We start from the raw sequence: 21,059 nt of genomic DNA on the forward strand, positions 1-21,059 counted from the left end.
GTAGAGTTGAGGCAGAACATTGGGTTCCTATGCTCAAGGACCCAAGTTAGAATACTAGCCCAGGCCACAATGTTTTCAGGCTTGGAGTGGTGCGTGAAACCGGCAAAAACAAAAAAGTGCTGAGATCCAGTTGGGCTGTACTAGTCCAGGTGCAACCATATTGGGAAGGACCACTGAGCTTCTGCAAGGACACTCCCTCACCTGAACAGGATTGGGCTTCTCTGGTGCAGTATTCAACCACTGCCTCCCTCGTGACTCCTACAATGAACCCCAGTGCAGAGGGTTTTAAGAATCTCTGGATCCATTCGGGCTGCCACTGGCAATTGGCAACACACGAACCTCCTCGGGTGAAGCTAGCTTACCTTGAGGAATTATCAGTGCGAGTGTGTAAATACTTGAATATCACCGTATTGAATAGGGTTCTAATAATTCTGTTCGCGAATGTAATATCTGCTGTTTGATTTTTCTAATATTAGATATATCCGGTGTAGAGACCCGTGCAGTGCCACATGACGAGTGCGCCGCAGAATCCAGCGTGCTCGATGTCGCCCGAGCGAGTGTTCCACTTGGTTTACGGCGCCAAAGGAGCGCTGAGCGTGGCGTGGATGGGCCGCAGCTGACGCAGCGGCAGAACTGTGAGCGTTCCCCGACGTTGGCTCGATGCACACCCGCAGTACTCGGAACGCCACCATTCGCAGTACGGTACCGCATCGGCTGGGTGTGTTGCTGTCGGTGCAAGGTCTGTCCCGGTTGACGGGACCGATCGCAGTGATAATGTGACGTTGACCGACAACAAAAACAGTGCGTATTTTGGAAAGTGTGAAAGCATGTGTGAAGGCGAGGCCGATTAGCCACCATTGGGCACGCAGACAGTGTTAGATGCGCGGCACCACTGCAAGAACCGTCAATGTAAACCGCAATTGTGATCTCGGGATCGAATGCTAATGAGCCATCCGTTTGGACATATAAGTGGCAAGCATTCCGCAACAGGTTGCAGCCTGTTACCACATCGGCCAGTGCCACCCAATACCACCTGTGCTGTGCAGGTGGCATTGTCCTGTTCAGTTCATTATGACGGCAGCACAGAAGCGATGGTGGCCCAGGGAGAAGCACACAAGTCAATTTTAGACTACAGCGCAATGCGGGACAGGGGACACAGGAAGAAACGAGGGCAAGCACTTACTTCACACAGGGATTTTTGTTTCTTGATAGGGGTGCTCTTCCTTGATATCGAACGAGCTTGTGTGGAGCAGAAAGCACACCACCCCGCTCACCGATTTTTTTTGTCGATGGGCGATTTGATGCTTGTATGGAATCACTGCGACCTTGCGGTCCTTTTCTGTGGGCTGCTCTTTGGTGACCACGGCTTTGCCGTTAGGTTTTCTTCTTTTTCTACGGATTGCCTCAGCTACTGAGAAGAGTAATCCGTCAGGACAGCTTAAGGCTTCCCAGCATGTAACCTGTGCTGGAGAACTGCCATTTAGTCTGTGATGGCAGGACTAGTCGAATGCATTAGAGAAGCAGGCGTGAACAGTAGCCCTCTTTACTAGTTTACTGTTTGCCAGTGAGAAGGGCAGGAGTGGTTTGTGTGCACGGGGTTGATATGTCCAGCAAACATGATCATTAGAAAACACGAGCTTGAGGTTGAGAAAATGGAGGGAATCATCCTGTGGCATAGGTAAGGTTGCGCACGTCTCGATTTCTGGCACGTGTCTCGGCCGTGGCTGCGCAGGTCTGTAAGTGCAGCTGAGCCACGGAGCAAGAAACATTTAGGAGTGGAAACTCCGCTGTTTGCGGCGACCAGAAAAAGTCACATTCCCACGGAGCCATTATCGTGCTGGTGGCCTGAAAAGAAATTACCACCGTTGAGAGCGCACCGAAGCCGCCTGCCCGGGCGCTGCATTTTTTTTTTTTTTTTTCACTGAGGCTTCTACGACGCGCCGCATGGCGCCGCCACTGTATACGGTCCCGTCGGCGCATACAACAATTGTGACCTTATCTGGTCGCCCGCGCTCGCTCGCGCTGGTGGAAGTTTCACCTCCTAAATGTCTTGCTCCGTGGGCTGAGCGCATACGCAGCTTCGCGCGGCTTTAGAGGTAATCTGTCGCCTGTGCGAAGAATGGGCATGCCGAGACAGTGTGGCATCATGTAAGCTGTCTTCTCGCACGTTTAGTGTCTGAGATGGCATAATCTCCAGTTTCGGTGATCCGTTGGAGAGAGAGGCAGACAAAGCATTCGCTCCCTGCTGTCGGTGCTTTTCATCAGAGCATCGTCCCAGTGCAGGGGACACCATCAGCCACACGGCTGGAGTGCATGCAGAAAGAAATGTGGAGGACGCTTAATTTTTGCCTTTAAAAGTGGAACGCGATAGCATTAGAAAATCCTTGAGTAGTTCTCGCGCTTCCCAGCAACTGCAGCTTATCTAACCGTAATGTTTACTGGGGAACACGGGCGGTGAACGCTATGCACGAAGTTTTGTCGTTCTTTTTATGATGGTGTGCAAGGAACCAAGGTGGCCACGCCGCTTCTACTATGATAGACCTCAAACGGCAGCTGGAAAATTTTGTCGTGTTAAAAGGTGTTTGCGTTTGAGTTTCCGCGTAACAAAATGATGTTTCTTATATATTCAATTACAATCCGACGAAGCGCGCACATTGACACTAAATTATAAACTAGTTTAGTAATTTTTATGTCAAATGCCTCATTGATTCACATAAAGCCTGCTCTGTTATATTTATTGACTATTTCAGTTAAACTTGACACAATCTGGTATTTAGATGTATGTTTGCCACTGCACCATTCGCTGCGCCGCATCAGCGTTTTGCCCGCATCAGGACGGGACCCAAAAAGGCTGCTCCACCACTGCACATGTGCGAGAAGGCCTTTCAAGTGCGCTGCAACAGGTGCTGATTTGTTGGATTAAGGATGCAAAGCTGAATTCAGGAATGAAAGCATTGTGCCATCCTGCTCCAAAACACCATGTTTTGCCAAAACTGCCCCATCCCGGCTGCCTCTATGTTTTGCCATCAAATTAAACCTGATGCACCGTAAGTGACTGTAAGAAGTGCAGTCAGTTTAGCACATCTGTACGCTGCTGCCGCTAGATGCCGGTGGCCTGGGCATGAGCACAAGTAAGTGTATTGAAGTTCTGGCTCCCATTTGAAAAATTCCGACATTGAATTATGAGTTAACTGGAACCTGAACTGGGCTCAGATACTGAAAAAGAAATGGAGCTGTGGACACCAATTCAGGAAAAGGCATTCTATGGGTTTTTATATGGCCTGCACACAGTACCTTGCCTGAAGGTTACCTTTTCTACTTTTGAACAACAAGGTGCTGCTTCACATCAGGTTCCCGAAGTTTGGTGCAGCAGGAACAGTACGAATGCCCTACCACCAGTGATCCCTGCCAGCAAAGTCAACTGATGAGCGCCTCACTTGGGAAACGTCCGACTGGAATATTGCGACCAGTGTGGTTGCACATTGGGCACACTGAAAATGGCCACGAATAGTCTCAGACTAGCAAAGCTCACAAAGGCTGTGATTTCCTTGCCACATGCAGACTGTGAGAGATAGGCGACAACAAGCAGGCACTTCACCATCGAGCCTCTTTGTCAATAACAAACACCTTTGTCACACAAAAGCATTCTTGAAGCATTATGTCGGCGACACCACGAAGGTGCCAATCACTAATGACCTTCTCGAGTGTGTCATGTAGGGCCTATCTCCGACATGTTGGAAGCCACAGTGTTACTCGAACGAAAATGTGAAGAGCCACTGGCAGAAGGAGGAAACGGCTATCCTTACTGACCAAGCAAGATGTGCTGCTCATCGATGGGAACTGTCCGTGTTGCTTGAGTGCTCCACGCTTGAATCTATCATGTCAAAATAAGCTAATCAAACTTCATGTTCAGTTATCCAGTGCACAACCAAACATTTTGTTTTCAGCTAGTCTGTTCTGAATCATTGATCAGGTCAGCTGTGATATTTTGAACACCTGTACACATTTTGGCCACCTGTCTTGTCTAGTCATAGATGCACATGTTGTCAGCAAAAAGTATTGAGTGTTGAATAAAAAGGAATCACATTGTGGTTTTTTCGCATGTCATGAATAGAAAATTGCAATTATCAAGGTGTCTGACCCTAGACACATTCTTCAAAGCATAGCTATAATGCTCCAAAGCTCTCCTTTTATTGCTCCAAAGCTGCTCCAAAATGGCATTATCACTGCTCCTTGAATGCCTCCAAAAGCCCGAGCCCACTTCCACCCCTGTGCATGGTATAAAATGTTGGAAACTTGGAAACGGAAATCTTATTTGAAGCTTCAAGTTTTTCTTGAAATGTTGCTCGAAATAGGTACCGTATTTTGCAATTATAAGTTGCTGTTTCTTTGTGTATTTTTCGTTGGTGAATCTTATAGAACTTATATACAGTCAGAATCATGTTGGATGCTATGGCCATGCCCTTTGCATCAAGCAGTCATCAAATGATGCTCCATCGTACATCACCTTCAGACACTTGATCACATTTGTTGCTGTTGGCGCTGCATGCTTCGTGTGTGTCGTTGCAGCCTCACTAGCCAGCATGCGAAGCAAAGTCGGGGAAGTTATGACTTTCGAGAAGGGACCAAATGGATTAGTGAGACATGGAAGTCAGTTGCTGAGGAAATGATCGTGGCAGGGGTTCGCAAGGCTGGGTTGATGCCGTTCACGACTGATGGTGATGTTGGTAAGTTGGACACCAGTGAATCGGAAGACGACAGTGATGTGCCAGCGGAACTCCAACCTCAAATAGCTGCATTGTCTGTAAGGTACTCGGAAAAGGACGACTTGCATGGCTTTGACTAAACGCTTCCACGTAAGCTATCAATAGCATCGTTAATGCAATTGGAATAAAATACTGCTGAACAAAAGTATTGTCTAGACGTTGGAAGGCACCACAGCCTACCACAGGATGCATGCAGAGGCGGCGGCCGCTGTGAGCATCTACTTTCATAACACTTTCTCATGACCTGATCCTCAACAAGTTTTTAAATCGTTTACCGTATAAACAGGTGTCTCTTATACACTATAAGACTTATATACGACTTATTACAATATCATCGAGCGATGCTCAAGATACGAGCCGCTGCGAGAATGACAAAGAAGTTGGTTGGTGCCCTTGGCAGGAGCAAGTGTCAGCCTGGCTGCCTGGCTCCAGTGTAAATAGCGTGTAAATAGCATCTTTCATCTGTGTCTTTCCACACGTAACATTTCATGGTGGAGGTCAGTGATCCCCATCCTCACCACGGAACTCCGAAGTGGTCGGCACACCGAGCTTGTCACCATGCCTCCCGGTGACGAGCCCACCTCTGCAACTGCTTCAGCTTATTCAACTGCTCCAATCGTCACGGTTGCCCCACATCGTGACCCAGGTGTGTTCTCTGGCCTGGAGGGACAGGATGTCGACGACTGGATCAAGCTCCATGAACACGCCAGTGCTAATAACAGGTGGGACCCAACGATTGTGCTCGCCAATGTCCTCTTTTATCTTGGCGGCACCCCGTGCTTGTGGCACCAAACGCATGATGACAAAATAACCAGTTGCGACAGTTTCAAAGGAAAGCTACGGGAACTGTTCGGCGACCCCATTGGGCGCAAGGCTGCCGTGAGAAAGGCTCTTGCGTCTCGTGTTCAGTCATCTACAGAGCCATACGTTTCCTACATCCTCAACGTCTTGGCTCTATGCCATAAAGCTGACGATAATATGTCCGAAGCAGATAAAGTGGCACATGTGCTAAAAGGCATCGCTGACGACGCTTTCAATTTGCTTGTTTTCGGCAATGTCTCGACTATCGATGCCATTATAAAAGAATGCCGTCGCCTTGAACAGGCTAAGAGCCGGCGTATCTCGCACCACATTGCGCGGCTACCCAACACTGCTGCTACATCGACATGTGAGGGTCGACCGCATCAGACCACCACCTGTGACGACGTCACCCGTATTGTTTGCCACGAACTCGAGCCCGCCTGTTCACCACCCTTCTCCACGACGCCTCCTGATCTGCCAGCAACCACCATTGCGATGATTCAGGCCATCGTCAGACAGGAATTTGAAAACATGGGTCTCAACACCGTGTGTTCCACGTCTCGACCCAGCATTCCCCAGTTATCTAGCAGCCCTCCTCGTCCCTGGCAGTCCTTTTCTGCCACATCTCGCCGCAACCCGTACGAATGGCGTACCCCTGATGACAGGCCGATCTGCTTCCACGGCTGTCGCATCGGCCACGTCGCCCGTCACTACCGCAACCGATGGCCACCACCTCCTCGGACTTACGCCGCCACTTATTCTCGCACCTTTGGACCTTCTGTAACCTATGCCACCTGCCATGAATCCACTACCGCTGATGCCCCTGCTCCGAACGTTCGCTACAGCCGCTCGCCCTCACCTCGACGCCACCAGTCTCATTCGCCCCAACCCCGCCTATCGCCTCCCGAACCCAGCCGGAAAACTAGGCACTGCAGCTTCTGGAGGTGAAGCTGCGTTGTCGACCCTGCCCTCAAATTCTCTGCTCACGTTACCTACTAACCGAAACCTTCTTGATGTTGACAGCTATCCTGTCACCGCACTCACCGATGCAGGAGCACATCTTTCTATTATGTGTGCTGCCTTCCGACGGCGACTGAACAAGCTCCTCACCCCCAGCGTCGGCACAAGTCGTCCGCGTTGCGAATGGCGGTGCTGTGCCTATCATTGGCATGTGTACGGCACGGGTCAGCATCGCCGACCGCCAAACTCCTGTCCTCTTCACCGTAATTGCTCATTGCCCCCACGACCTCATTCTCGGCCTCAATTTTCTCTCCGCCCATTCTGCTCTTATTGACTGCTCTTCCAGTACCCTTCGCCTTGAGTTGCCGATGCTCGCAGAACCTTCTGACGCACCACACTGCCACTTACGCTCCACCGGCTTTCTTTGCCTGCCACCAAAGTCCATAGCCTACATTGAACCGTTGTCTTTCCCACCAGTTCCTGATGGCGAGTACCTCGTCACTCCTCTGCTCGACATTCCAATACAGTACGACGTCACCGTGCCTCACAGTATACATACTATTACTGCAAACCACACTCGCATGCCTGTCTGTAACTTTGGATTGGCAAAGCAAATTCTACTGCAAGGTATTTGCCCTGCCACCATTGATTATCTCGGTGACCAGTACGTGGCAGCTTTATCGACCGATGGTTCTCACGAGCTTATCATGCCCCTCGCACCAGCCTCGGGCGTCGATCCCAACATAAAGAAAATGGTTGCAACGGACCTGTCCTCTACGCAGGCTGAAGACCTTTACGAAGTATTATCGTCCTACCGCGATATTTTCGACTTCGACGATCGCCCTTTAGGCCAGACGCTCACGGTCAAGCATCGGATTCTTACTGGCGATGTTGCGCCTATTCACCGACGACCGTATCGAGTTTCTGTGTCGGAACACCGAGTAATTCAAGATGAAGTGAACAAAATGCTCAATAAAAACATTATTGAGCCTTCGAGTCCCTGGGCGTCACCTGTGGTGTTGGTTAAGAAGAAGGACGGCATGTGGCGCTTCTGTGTAGACTACAGTCATCTGGACAGCATTACAAAGAAGGACGTCTACGCGCTCCCACGTATAGACGATGCCCTTGATTGCCTGCACGGTTCCACCTATTTCTCGTCTATTGATCTTCGTTAGGGATATTGGCAGATTGCTGTTGATGATTGGACAGAGGAAAAACCGCGTTCATCACACCTGATGGCCTATACCAATTTAAAGTAATGCCGTTTGGATTATGCAACGCCCCTGCCACCTTTTAGCGTATGATGGACTCCTTGCTCCAAGGTTTCAAATGGTCCACATGCCTCTGCTACCTCGACGACGTCTTCTCGCCAACGTTCGACACTCGCCTTGAGCGTCTCACAACTATACTTGATGTATTTCGAAAGGCGAAGCTGCAACTTAACTCGTCCAAATGTCGTTTTGGCCACCAACAAATTACTTTTCTGGGCCATCTCGTTGACGCTTCCAGAGTACAGCCTGATCCAGACAAAACTTGCGCTGTCCGAGAGTTTCCAGTTGCGAAGACAGCGGCAGACGTTCGAAGTTTTGTAGGGCTGTGCTTGTACTTTCGTCGTTTTGTTCCAGATTTTGTGACAATTGCTAGACCCCTAACTAATCTTTTGAAGAAAGGTGTACAATTCTCGTGGGGTACTGCAGAAGCTGCCGCCTTCTCTTGTCTCGTCACTCTCCTAACCTCACCACCCATTCTCGCCCACTTCGACCCTGATGCCCCTACAGAATTACATACAGATGCCAGCGGTCATGGCCTAGGTGCCGTCTTAGCCCAGCTTCAGCGTGGCAATGATCGCATTATTGCTTACGCGAGCTGCCTCCTAGCACCATCAGAGCGCAGCTAATCCATTACAGAACGCGAATGCCTTGCTGTTGTCTGGGCGGTTGCGAAGTTCCGTCCTTACCTTTACGGTCGCCCTTTTTCCGTAGTCACTGACCATCATGCTCTCTGCTGGCTCTCATCGCTAAAAGATCCTACAGGCCGACTTGGTCGATGGGCTTTGAGGCTACAAGAATTTTCATATTCCGTGGTGTACAAGTCGGGCCGCCTGCACCAAGGCGCTGACAGTTTGTCGCGTTACCCTGTTGACGACTCTGACTCCTCCAATATTGCCAGTGCTTCTTGCGTATTCTCCGTATCCCAGCTGCTTCATTTCGCCGATGAGCAACGCCGTGACACTTACATCAGAGCACTCATTGACCGTTTTGAACACTCTCCGGCCAATGCTGCTCTACACCTCTTCGTCCTCCGCGACCGTCGTAACCTTCATCCGGACAGCTCTGAGTTCCTGCTTGTAATACCTAAACACCTCCGCTCCACTGTTCTAGGAGAGCTCCACGACGCACCAACGGCAGGACACCTCGGCGTATCTTGAACCCATTACCGTGTACGTTGCCGTTTTTTCTGGCAGGGCCTTGCCCATTTCATACAACGTTACGTCGCCGCTTGTGAACTTTGCCAACGGCGCAAGAAGCCTTTCCAGCTCCCCGCTGGTTACCTGCAGCTGCTCGACATCCCTGCAGAGCCCTTTCATCGAGCCCTTCCATCGTGTCGGCTTGGACCTTCTCGGCCCATTTCCGGACTCCACATCAGGAAACAAGTGGGTTGCAGTCGAGGCGGACTACACGACCTGCTACGCCATAAACCGTGCTCTTCCGACCAGTTGCGCAACTGATGTTGCGGACTTCCTCCTACATGATATCATTTTGATGCATGGTGCTCCGCGTCAATTGCTTACAGACCGTGGCCTCACCTTTTTGGCCAAAGTCATTGACGACATCATGCGTGCCTGCTCAATACAGCATAAATTTACCACCTCCTACCACCCCCAAACGAACGGCCTCACTGAGCATTTGAACCGCACCCTTAGAGACATGCTATCCAAATACGTTTCAGACGACTACCGTGACTGGGACCTGGCTCTACCTTACATTACCTTTGCATACAACAATTCCCGTCTCGAAACTGCTGACTTTTCCCCATTTTACCTCTTGTATGGTCGCGAACCGACACTACCACTGGACACTGTGCTTCCATCTGCCACAGCTTTAACTAGCGATTATGCCCGTGATGCAATCGCCCATGCTGACCATGCTCACCAACTTGCGCGCGCTAGTCTACAAGTGTCTCAAAGAAACAACGCTACGACCTCCGCCACCACGATGTCCATTTTATGCCCGGCGCCCTCACGTTGCTTTGGTCACCATCGCGTAAAGTTGGCCTTATTGAAAAACTGCTTTCCTGTTACACAGGCCGATATCGCGTGATACGCAAAGTGACCGATGTCACCTATGAAATCGTTATAGCCACACCCACTACGTCCTCCGCTGTGACAACCAGTGACATTGTTCACATCGCCCGACTCAAGCCCTACAACTCTCCATGCACCTTGGATATTTAACAGCATAGTGAAGGTGCCTTTGCCGCCGGGGGGTAATATTACGATATCATCGAGCGATGCTCAAGATACAAGCCGCCGCGTGAACGACGAAGAAGTTGGTCGGTGCCCTTGGCACGAGCGAGTGTCAGCCTAGCTGCCTAGCTCCAGTGTAAATAGCGTGTAAATAGCATCTTTCGTCTGTGTCTTTCCACACGTAACAATATGCATTATTTTCTTCAAAACTGCCGTTTTGAGGGGGGGTGCAACTTGTACAAATGTGCGGCTTATAGACCGGAAAATACGGTAACTGTTTTTTAGAAATTTGGAACAAAAAGCTCAGAACTGCGCATCAAACACAAATACTGATATTCTATTACCAGTCATGACGGGCACAAGACTCGTTTTTGTTATTGCTCTGTACCCACAGAAAAGGAGATCCGTTAGCTTTGTTACATCGTCTCGCACTCTTCCGGCTCTGCCCACCAGGTGCGTCATCTGCTCGGCGGTGTTTGCCAGCCCGGGCGGACTGGACGCCCATTCCAGGGGCCACACCGAGGAGCCCCGGTTCATGTGCAGCCTGTGCATGCGTCCCTTCAAGCACAAGCGCAACCTGGCACGCCACATGGAGCTCCACGCCTGGGAGGAGAGGCAGCGAGCCGGCAGCCACAGTCGGCCACCGGTCTACGAGGACTGAGCCGTCTTCCGATGGGTCTGGGTTCATTTTTCTGTGCCCTAAGGATGGCTGTTCTGGCACGTGGGTGCACATTCATCCCGAGTAGCATTAATGATACAAGTAAATCAAGAATACAGCGATATCACAACAAAACAAACATCTCACTTCATAACACTATTTTATGTCAGGTTAAGCTGCGGTAAAACCTCATTAATACACAACGGTCAAGATGTACTCGTGACGAGGCCCCATTGCATCTTTGCATCTGTTGTTGGCTGATGATCACTTGGGTGGCAATGTTGTGTGTGTCTGCAGGTTACCGCGATCACCTTTTTTTATGCAAAAGATCTTCTATCTTTTTGTAATGAACTGAGACAGGTCTATGTCAATTATGTTGGAATCGATGCAGTTATGCTTGTACGGATAAGCTCTGGAAATATCTGGCAGCACGACGGCAGTCTTAGCAAAAACATGCCACAAATTATGGAATATAGGTTGAGGTGAATGAAATTTTTTTGTTCCATTCTTCAATGCAGCTAACTACAGGAGCTCATTTGTCGTCATAAGCTGCATTTATGAATGCCACAGAAACATATTGTTTCAACTTTCTAGCGTGTCGCATCGCACATAAACAAGGTAATTGCCTAGGAAGGCATATTGCATCAAATGCGCCAAACAGGGGTAGCTTTAGAGGGAAGGTGCACATTTCATTGGCGCATGTAAACAGAAGGTTATCATATCGAGAATTGTGACAACCGCACTGTAGGACATGGAAACAAAAATTACGACTGGCAGAACAGGTGGCACGCAATTTCTTTTCACTCGTGATGAGTACAGTGTGCATGTTGAAACAATGTCTTTTTTGTCAATGAGATCAGCATTGGCAAGTTGCTTGATTTGTGGCATCACTGTAACCATGACGAGGCAGCAGCGCTCGGCTACCACTGGACGTGTCAACAATTGCAGACCACGGATGTGCTGGGATGTTTTGATATACACAATACCACACGTTTCCACAAGATAAAGGCTGTGTCCATGTGGACAAAGGAAGGAGGACCTGATGGAGTAATGCAGCCTGCAGGCACTGGAGGTGTGCAGCGGAACCCGCTTGTCGCAACATTCAACTGCCACGGAAATTTCGTTGTTATAAGCAATAATTGTTATGTATAACCAGGTTGCGTGAAAAAGAAAGAAATGGGGGATGGCGTACCTGTTCCGAGAAAACTACCGTATTTACTTGAATCTAGGCCGACCCCAATTCTAAGCCAACCCCCTAAAGTCAGAAGCCAACAAAAAAACATATATTTGTTACCTCGAATGTAGGCCAAACAAAGAAAGCGAGGACAGCGTTCACAAAATGCAAACAGAATTTATTGAATCTTAACGTGCAGAGCTCATTCAACGTTGTTGTTGCTGTGTTCCTTGTCACCGTCACCTTCAAACAGTGCACTATCTTCGGTGCCTTCAAGCGCATTAGATATGCTGCACTTTTTAAAGGCGTGCACAATCAAAGTACCTGGGATGTCGTCCCACACTGCAGCTACCCAGCCCGCCAGCTGCGATAACGATGCACATTTGATGCGGCCTGTTGCCGTTAGCATGTGGTCTTCGTCAGTCAACCAGTCCGTGTAATATTTCCGCAGATGACGAGGAACGAGTTCTTTGTCAAAAGGGCTCATGGACGCCGTCGCCACACAATCTTAACCCACTCTTCCACCATCACACCCGTCGTCCACCTGTTCTCATTTGCCCGCACATTGACATTTCTTGGGAAAGTTTCTCGAGCAGGCAGTGTCTTCCTTTTAAATATCATATAAGGAGGGAGTTTATGTCCGTCAGCTGTGCAGCACAGCATCACAGTTGCACGCTGCTTCTCGTAGCCCGCAGAGCGCACCTTCACTTCCTTGGCACCCTTTTCATTCATGGCGTACGCCACTGGCATATCAAAATACACAGCCGTCTGGTCGACATTGCCGATTTGCCCAAGGTTCTAGCCTGCCGCTTCTCTCTTTCACAGCACGTAGCACTGAAAAGCTATCAGCTTTTCTTCGAAATCGCTTGGCAGCTTCTGGGTGATTGAAGTGCGACATTGGAGGCTGAAGCCGAAGCGCTTCATAAATTTCTGAAGCCAGCCCCGGCTGGCTTTGAAATCCCTTGGCATTAGGCCTCGCTGTCTCGAAAGTTCCCTAGCTTTCGCTTGGAGCACTTCTGTTGTCACTGGAAGGACAGCTGCTCTCTGCGTCTGAACAAAGTCGGCCAAAACTGTCTCCACTTCATGGTGACGGCCTTCCTTTGGTCCGCTAAATGCCATCCTCGTTGCGGCACACACAAAAAGCTCCTGTCATTGTCCCCTCCAGCGACGGACGTTTTTCTTGTCGACGCTGAAAGTTGACTATGTCTCTGCGGCTATTGCAATTTTTCGCTTGAAAGCGGCATTGTAGTAGCATCTCCTGCTTGGTGCCGTCGCGATAACACCACGCCGCATACCAATACGGCCGACACGACGCAGGTCAAAATGGTGACCTAGCTTGTGTACGGTTGGCTACTGGCACGGCTAGTAGTAGCTACGATACTGACTTTTCTAGATGGCGCTAGCGATGTACCATATTTAGCAGTTTCAATGAAAAACTGGTGCGTTTTTTAAAATCCTCGAATCTAAGCCGATTCTAGAATTGTGAATATGATTATGTGAAAAAAGACTATCGGCCTAAATTCGAATAAGTATGGTATAATGGCGGGGAGGCCACTTCCCCACCACTTTCCTCCATCCGGCTTCTGATTGTGTTGACCCGTTTAACTATTTTACTCTGCTTCCTGTGCGCTCTGATCGCATAATAAGCCACGGCTGTCAGCGTTCAAGAACGGCACTGCTATAACAACTGCAAAGAAGGGTCACGGGCAGCAAGTGACATATGAGCTCAGCCGAGGCATCACTTCGGCGGCCCCAAAAGGCGCCTTTAAAAAAATGCAGTAAGGTTGCTGCGGCATCATCTCGGCTTGAGAAATCCAGAAGAAACACTGGAGCGAGGTCGCCACAGGCATCTCGCCGCATACTTGCCACTGGCTTGCATGAGAACACCGCGTATTCTCATGCAAGCCTCACTTGCTTTACGCGAAGCTTTCCGACATCCTGCTCAAGGCATCCAGCTGCTCCACGTTGTGAAGTGGAAGGTCCCTCGCGAAAACAAACCCGTGATGGACTGAACTGTCTACAGGACCTTTCGCGAGGACAATGTTGAGGCAGCCTGCCATACCACATCAGCACTGCCGTCGTGGCTTTGACTGTCGCCATCCGATGCAAGCAATTTCATGACGATCGCCTCATTGGTTAGAAGAGCTTCGTTTCCAAATCTATAGCAGTGTGCTTTCTTTTCACCGGCAATATCGTGCATTGCCAATGATCAGCAGGCAGATCAGCCATCTTCCGTTTCAGTGGCAAGTCAAACGAGGCTGAGAAACAATGTGGCCAGGAACGATTTTGAAGCAACAAAGACTAGCACGAGCAACTTAATCCGTTAGCAGAATTGCACAGAATGAGGGCCATAGAATAAAGAACCAACTGTGAGGTCCGCTTGAACAATCTGGGAGCAGTGTTATCAGTGCAGTTGGCACGGTCCGTTCGTGTTTCGGAGGGTGGCCCGGCGCAGAGCTATGGGCGCAGCCCATTTGTGTTCGTATTGGCAGGAGGGCGACGAGAGAGATGCGCGTGCGACTGCGTGCATCTCTTAGAAGCACGCAGATGCAGTTGGGGTGGCGGGCGATCATGCAGCGGCTCGCATTTCACTTTTTCTTTTTAAGAATTTCGCATTTCATTACCTTTCGGCACGGACACCCAGCAGCCAAACTTCATCGTTATAACCGATAATATGGCATGGGGACATTGTAGTAAGCGGGTTATATCCCCATAGAAAACATAAAAAAAGTTGATGGTGCAGCAGCTTTTCATTGTTATAACCAATATATTGTTATCTGCCGTGGTTGCTCAGTGGCTATGGTGTTGGGCTGCTGAGCACGAGGTCGCGGGATCGAATCCCGGCCACAGCGGCCACATTTCGATCGGGGCGAAATGCGAAAACAATCGTGTGCTTATTAGCTTTATGTGCACGTTAAAGCACCCCAGGTGGTCAAAATTTCTGGCGACCTACTCTACGGCATCGTAATCAGAAAGTGGTTTTGGCACGTAAAACCCCCATAATTTCAACCAATGTACTGTTAAAACTGGTATCATTATAAGTGGGTTCGACTGTATTTGACAAGGCAACAGCAAAGGCAGGCTTATCAGAAGCTATAGTACTGACCATTAAATGCGACACTAGGTGGCGTTAGTTTGCCGTACAGGGAAATGTACTTTCATGTAAACAGTGGCATATGGGTATATGTGACACGGTAAATTAAGGTAAGTTAAAGGGACACTAAAGGCAAATAATAAGTTGACGTGGACTTTTTAAACACCATTCCAGAAACCTCGCAACGCTTGTTTCGTGCCAAGAAAGGACTTGGTTTACGAGAAAATTGCATCCGAAGGGTCCGGAAACCTTTTTCTAAATTCACATCTCCCGCCTCCCAACCGGGGGAGTGGTGACGTTGCATGCGCCATCACCGCCCTTTGCTGCTGTCGGTGAGTAAAACGGCACTGAGCCAAGACAGAGCGGTGGATTCGCCACTGCAGCTGCTTTTTGGTCAAGTGGCGTAGACCATTCGGGCATCCCGCGACATCACAATGAAGTTGAACTCTCTGCCATTTGCAGTTTGTGCAAGTTTTGCGAGCCAGCAAAACCAGCGCAGCACTACGCAGTAACGAAACTGTTGAAACGCGAAGGCGTGGGTGGCACAGAGGTGAGCGAAAACGAAACCTTTAGATCGCCCGCGTCGTTTTCAAGAGTAATTTCAAATAGTTCTTTTTTCTAAAAATGAAATAGAACTGTACAAGTAGCATTTTATTTCATCTTATGATACAATACAGTGATGTTTTTTTGCAACGAGAGGTTGAGTTATATAGTGACAGAATTTAACTGACGAGTGCTTTCGTCATCGGGCAAGTGCTTGAATGTCCTGAATTTACCTTAGTTTCTCGATTGCTAAGGCCCTGTTCGCGATATTATTGACGCCTTAGAGATTCTCAAGCTCTAATCTATCACTTCAGCTTGACTTAATATTTGCCTTTAGTGTACCCTTAAGGACCACGCAAAGAACGATGGAACAGAGCATGCTAGGCTTAATGTTAAAAGACGGAAAGAAAGCAGTTTGAATCAGAGAGTAAACGGGGAAAGCCGATATATTAATCAATATTAAGAGAAAAGAATGGAGCTGGGCAGGTCATTCAATGCACCAGTTAGATAACCGTTGGACCTATGGGGTTACAGAATGGGTACCAAGAGAAGGGAAGTGCAGTCGAGGGCAGCAGAAGACTAGTTGGGGCGATGAAATTAGGAAATTCGCGGGCACTAGTTGGAATCTGTTAGCGCAGGACAGGGTAATTGTAGATCTCAGGGAGAGGCCTTCGACCTGCAGGGGACGTGAAATAGGCTAATGATGATGTGATGATTAAATTAATATGATACACTTCTAGCAAATCGATGCTGTAGATGAAAATCACATGTGAGTTGTCACAATTTTTGTCCATGGATGGCCACTAATTACTTATGACATACGACAGTGTATTATTGATGATGTTCAAGGCAATTGCTATGCCTTGGATGTGCATGTGTAACATCATCTGAGCAGGGATTTGCAAGCCGACGATCATTGCAGCTAACCTGTAGGCGTTTGGTGGCACAATAGTAGCTTGACGTCTTTCGTGCCATGTTAGCGGTGGCCGACAAGATGTCTCTGTTGTGCTGCCAATTGGTCCCAGTTGTTCTTCTGGAACACTGTCATTGCAAAGTGCTGAAAGATCTTGCAGATGCATCTCCACCAGCAAAGAGTCGTGCCCTCTCACTTCAAGAACCGATGCACTTGCGAGCAAATTCAACTGCCATTTCAGGGTATCCAATTTGCTGTTATCTTGGCTGAACTTGTGCATGGTGCTCGTGAAGTGATTCTCCTACAGTGTATTCAAGTTCAGCACTGGCTGTGCAATAAGGTTCTCGGTGAAAATCAACAGTGGCACCGCATCACTCTCTGTTTGTGGAAGACCCAAAACGGTGCAGTACTGTCATGCTCCTGTCCGTGACCACGCATTCTGTCACACTGTTTTCGAATGCAGCACAAAAGTTAAGTTTAGTGCTACAAATTTTGCACTTCGAGACACTAGTAAACACATTTGCACAGAGTTCACAAAGCTTGTGCATTTCCAGTGGCAACAAAAATGGCGACACTTTTTTTTGTTTATATTTTTTTTTACTGCGAAGCTGTTGGCCTCTCATTGGTCGGCATTTTTCATGTCCGTCCACGAGCAGAAATTATCATCATCATCGACTTGTACCCCCTAAGCAAGCAAAAGTGCAATGGCTTATCCTCCTCGAATTGCAGAGGCTACAAGCACTCTGCAAAGTGAAGCAAACAGTGCATTCATTAATAATTGAAATCACCCATACAACACACACAGCAGTGCACATTTCAATACAGGACAAGGTCAAAACAACCATCTGAACCATAAATTATGCAACAGCTTCGCTGGACATCCGCTTTCTCAGGGCTGGGATGGCAAGGTTCTCTTTCTTTTTTTTTTCCTCTTTGCTCTATAATGGCCAGACAACAACTTAAATTGTGTCAAAAACTGCCATGTAAGACGAGGTGGTACATTACTGCGAACTTTTTTGGAAGAAAAACTATTTTTTAAAATTTATGTTAGCCGCAGAGAAGCATACCTACCGCTGGCAACGCCATTGCAAGAAGCATGCATCTTCGCTGTGTGCTTGGCAGTGCACCGAGTGCATTTAGTGTAGTAGCATTGGACGTGTGTCTAGTCAATAATTGGAAGCCTTTAATAGTAGATAACCCAAATGTGCCATTTTTTTGCCGCCTCATTCACCAGTGCCAAGAAAGTGTGCATGGCTTACTGAAACTAGACTTCACGAAACCGGCCACTTGGTGGGCCCAGAAAGCTGTGCTCGTGAACGGCCAAAAGTGATGCAGGTGCCTGCACCACTCTGTGCCATACGTCCTGGCACAGCATGTGCTGCTCAACAAATCACGCATGATGAGGGGCACCATGCGGCAGCGGGTGGCATATTTTAAAGAAGTAGCACCAGTCCTAGCTCAGCAGACGGTTGACCAAACTGTGCCCACACACACAGGACATCCACTCTGTTGCAGTGCCGCCCACCAAAGGTAGAAAAATGCTGCTCGCTATTGCCTGTCCCCTATCACATGGTCATGCATAGGAGCTGGGGTTATTTGCAACCACTTTGTAAAGAACAAAAGAAACCGCAACACATATGTTGGACAACTTGTTGGTGGCGGCACATGCAACTGTGTACGTGGTTGCCAGTATGCCACTGTTTTGTGCATAAGCTCTGTATGTAATTACGAGGTTCTGCTGTACACACCAGTAATCGGACAAGGCTTAGCATGTGCAAAAGCTATTTAACGCATCTTGAGCTGAAGCTGAAATGTTACAGTGTCATCTACCATACCCACGCTTGTATTAATGTCATGCTGTTTATGAGAGGCCGCAGAAAAAAGGATACTTAAACACATTGCTTCTCTATTAAATTGAATAAAAGAAAGCTGATATCTTCTGGAGGCATACTAGAAAAGATATTAAACATAAATTTCAGGCAAAGAATTCCTTTCTGCAGTTCATTTCAAGCCTGCTTGGGCAAGTAATGCTGCAAATGGTGTCTTACCATATTTACTGAAAATAATGGTTGAAGCGTTATTTTGAACTCCAATTTGTGAAGATTCACAGGGGTTCTGAGCTGTGCTTATCACGTATACGGGAGCAATGATGCAGAAGCACAGTACTCAAGCAGAACTGACACTGGCCAACTTGAAAAAATCACTTTTAACACTTGACTTTTTCGTCCCCGCATTGGAGGCTTGTTCAACAGAACAGAAAACGGGATGGGTGCAAGGTAATATGTAACTGAGCACATAACGTAGGTTGCAAACATTGTGGCCTCACGGTCAAAGGAATGACAACGCAGTGGTGGTGCTAACAAACAATACGCCATATATTGTGCCTTTCATACGATAATCAACCTAGCCGTACTACAACGAATGGAACGTGCTGATGGAGGTGTGTACGAGCGAATGGAAAAGGGCCCTCCCGCAAAGTAGCCCGACTGTGCAGGTGGACCGTGCAGGCAGAGTTCCCACATCCATAGCGGCTCGCTCCTTGCCGTCAGGAGGAATCGGGCGCACTCGCGCCATCTCTCGTACTGCCGTCGTAGATGGTACGCAAGGAAGTCGGATTCCAGGAGATGCAAAATCCGTGCAGGGAAAACAACCTCAGGGCACGCACGAGAGTCGTACATCCCCGCAGGCATATACTGAGCTAGCGTTCATGTTCAATCTGTTCACAGTTTGTACAGTCATGGGGATGATTTGTTCACCTTGGTCAGCGTCAGTTCATTTCTTTTTGGTTCTTCTGAGATTTTGTCTGTTCTGTGTGTACTTTGACAGTCAGCATATTGTGCCAACATTTTTGGACTCTCTGATTGCGTAGACCTGTACTATATGTCTCTCATTAGAGAGAAAGTGGTTTCCAGCTTTTGTCTGCAATGCTCATGCCAAGCTCTGGCGTGTAGGCAAGGCACTGAGCCCTGCTGAAAGTGAAGCTGCCAAGTGCATCATTCACACTGCATGATAAACATTGTGTAACCAGTGTAGCGACATTTGTAAGGCACATCAGCAGTGCTTCTATTTGTTATTTATTTAGAGTGCCCTGAAGGCCCAAGGGTGCATTGATGGGGGGAGTGGGGTAGTACAATTCATACAGTCGTTTCACAATGCCTTTTTAAGAAAAACAAGAATGAGTAAAAACACGTGGAATGATTGAAGTAGTGGTGAAGTTGTTGCACATAACAAACCAGATTAAATGCTGTCCACCTCGTAAAGTATATAGTAGATACTGTTCGAGTAAAACTTACACACTTCTAATTGCTGTAGTGGAACATGGGATGAAAGAAAGAAATGCCTAGAAGACAATTTGCAGATCCAACATAATTCAAACGATGCAGTGGCTTGGTTGAGTTCGTGATGTAGCAGCAGTACTGGACGACACAGCCCTGTCACTTGTAGTCGCCAGGTTGAAGGGACTGTGTAATCATGATACTTGTATGCACCACAGCAGGTTTCAGCCTTCCATACTTTTTGTGCCACTTGCCCATTTGCGGGGACAGCAGGAGGCATGTGAAATTGTCAAAGACAGACCCTGCAACCCTACTCCATATGTAATACCATCTTTTACTCTTTCGTTACGGCTGGTGCTCTTCTACTAACAACCGTCTGAAATTAGGATTTAACTATTTGCAAAATTTGACAATTTCTGGCTCACTCAAAAAACTCTGAGAGGACGCATTGTCAAATCCAATGCTCCGAGCACTTCTTCTGTAAGAAGACACAAAATTTGTTCTTTCGTTGACGCGGCAACAATCTTTTAGTGACAACAGCAGTGAAGACACAGAAGCTCCTCTCGGGTTCCTATCCTATGTATACGCTGTTCCAACGATTTCTCAAACAACGGTAGATGCTCATGAGTGCATGTTATTTTGATCATTGTGTTCGACTAATATCAAGCACAACTTTATATTCTCCACCGTGGTTTGCTTTTATTCGACAGCACATCCGTCGTGTGAGCTTTTTACTCGCACAAGAGCAAGCAGTCGATTTCACACCGACCTTCGTCTGAAGCTTGGCTAGCTGCCTAAGCACTTGCATTTCAATTTCGAGCACTGCCTGTGCAAGTGCTGTGCAATATCGTGCAACTCTGCCGCACTGCACAGGAACTGAACAAAGCATGTGGAGGCACCAGTTGAATGCATATGCTAGGCCGCCTTGCTTGCACAGCAAGGCTGATCAGAGACAACAATCAAGTGTGAGGAGGCTTCTGCACGCTCCATCACCTTTACCTTGTGAGCCTAAGGAATGTCATAAAAAACAAATCAGGTGCAAGCAAAAACAAATGAGTAAAAACAAATGCTCCCTGCACAATAGGAACTTGCGCATTTTCAAATTTGCTAGGCTACTACTTTTCTGCATATTTTTTTACTCTAAGTACTTATACCAAAAATATTTCATTATTACTTTCATTTTGTTCCTTGAGGTGCTTTTTTGCAATATCACATAAGAATTCTCAAAACCTGTCTGGGCAATTATTACTGCTATACATCCATTCAAAACACCAGCGATCATGCTATAATTTTATGTATCACAGTGTACATTGTGACTACTATGTCTTGAAATAAAATGTAAAATGTAAAAGCACTGAAAATGGCCACATTTTTAGCAGTAATGATAAAGTTAAGGTATTAAAGTGAAA

The 21,059-nt window shown here is 47.9% G+C and overlaps 1 protein-coding gene across 2 annotated transcripts in view; it reads left to right on the forward strand.

Annotated features, from left to right (window-relative positions):
* Window positions 1-21,059, forward strand: part of LOC142558621 (uncharacterized) — a 92,873-nt gene that overhangs the window by 18,920 nt on the left and 52,894 nt on the right. For both annotated transcript variants that reach the window (XM_075670795.1, XM_075670796.1), the window contains one exon: window positions 10,447-10,669. In XM_075670795.1, the coding sequence (XP_075526910.1) occupies window positions 10,447-10,654 (208 nt within the window). In that variant the 3' untranslated portion in view covers window positions 10,655-10,669. The remainder of the gene's footprint in view (window positions 1-10,446; window positions 10,670-21,059) is intronic.

This window comes from Dermacentor variabilis, chromosome 9, assembly GCF_050947875.1.
Source record: "Dermacentor variabilis isolate Ectoservices chromosome 9, ASM5094787v1, whole genome shotgun sequence".
NCBI lineage: Eukaryota > Metazoa > Arthropoda > Arachnida > Ixodida > Ixodidae > Dermacentor > Dermacentor variabilis.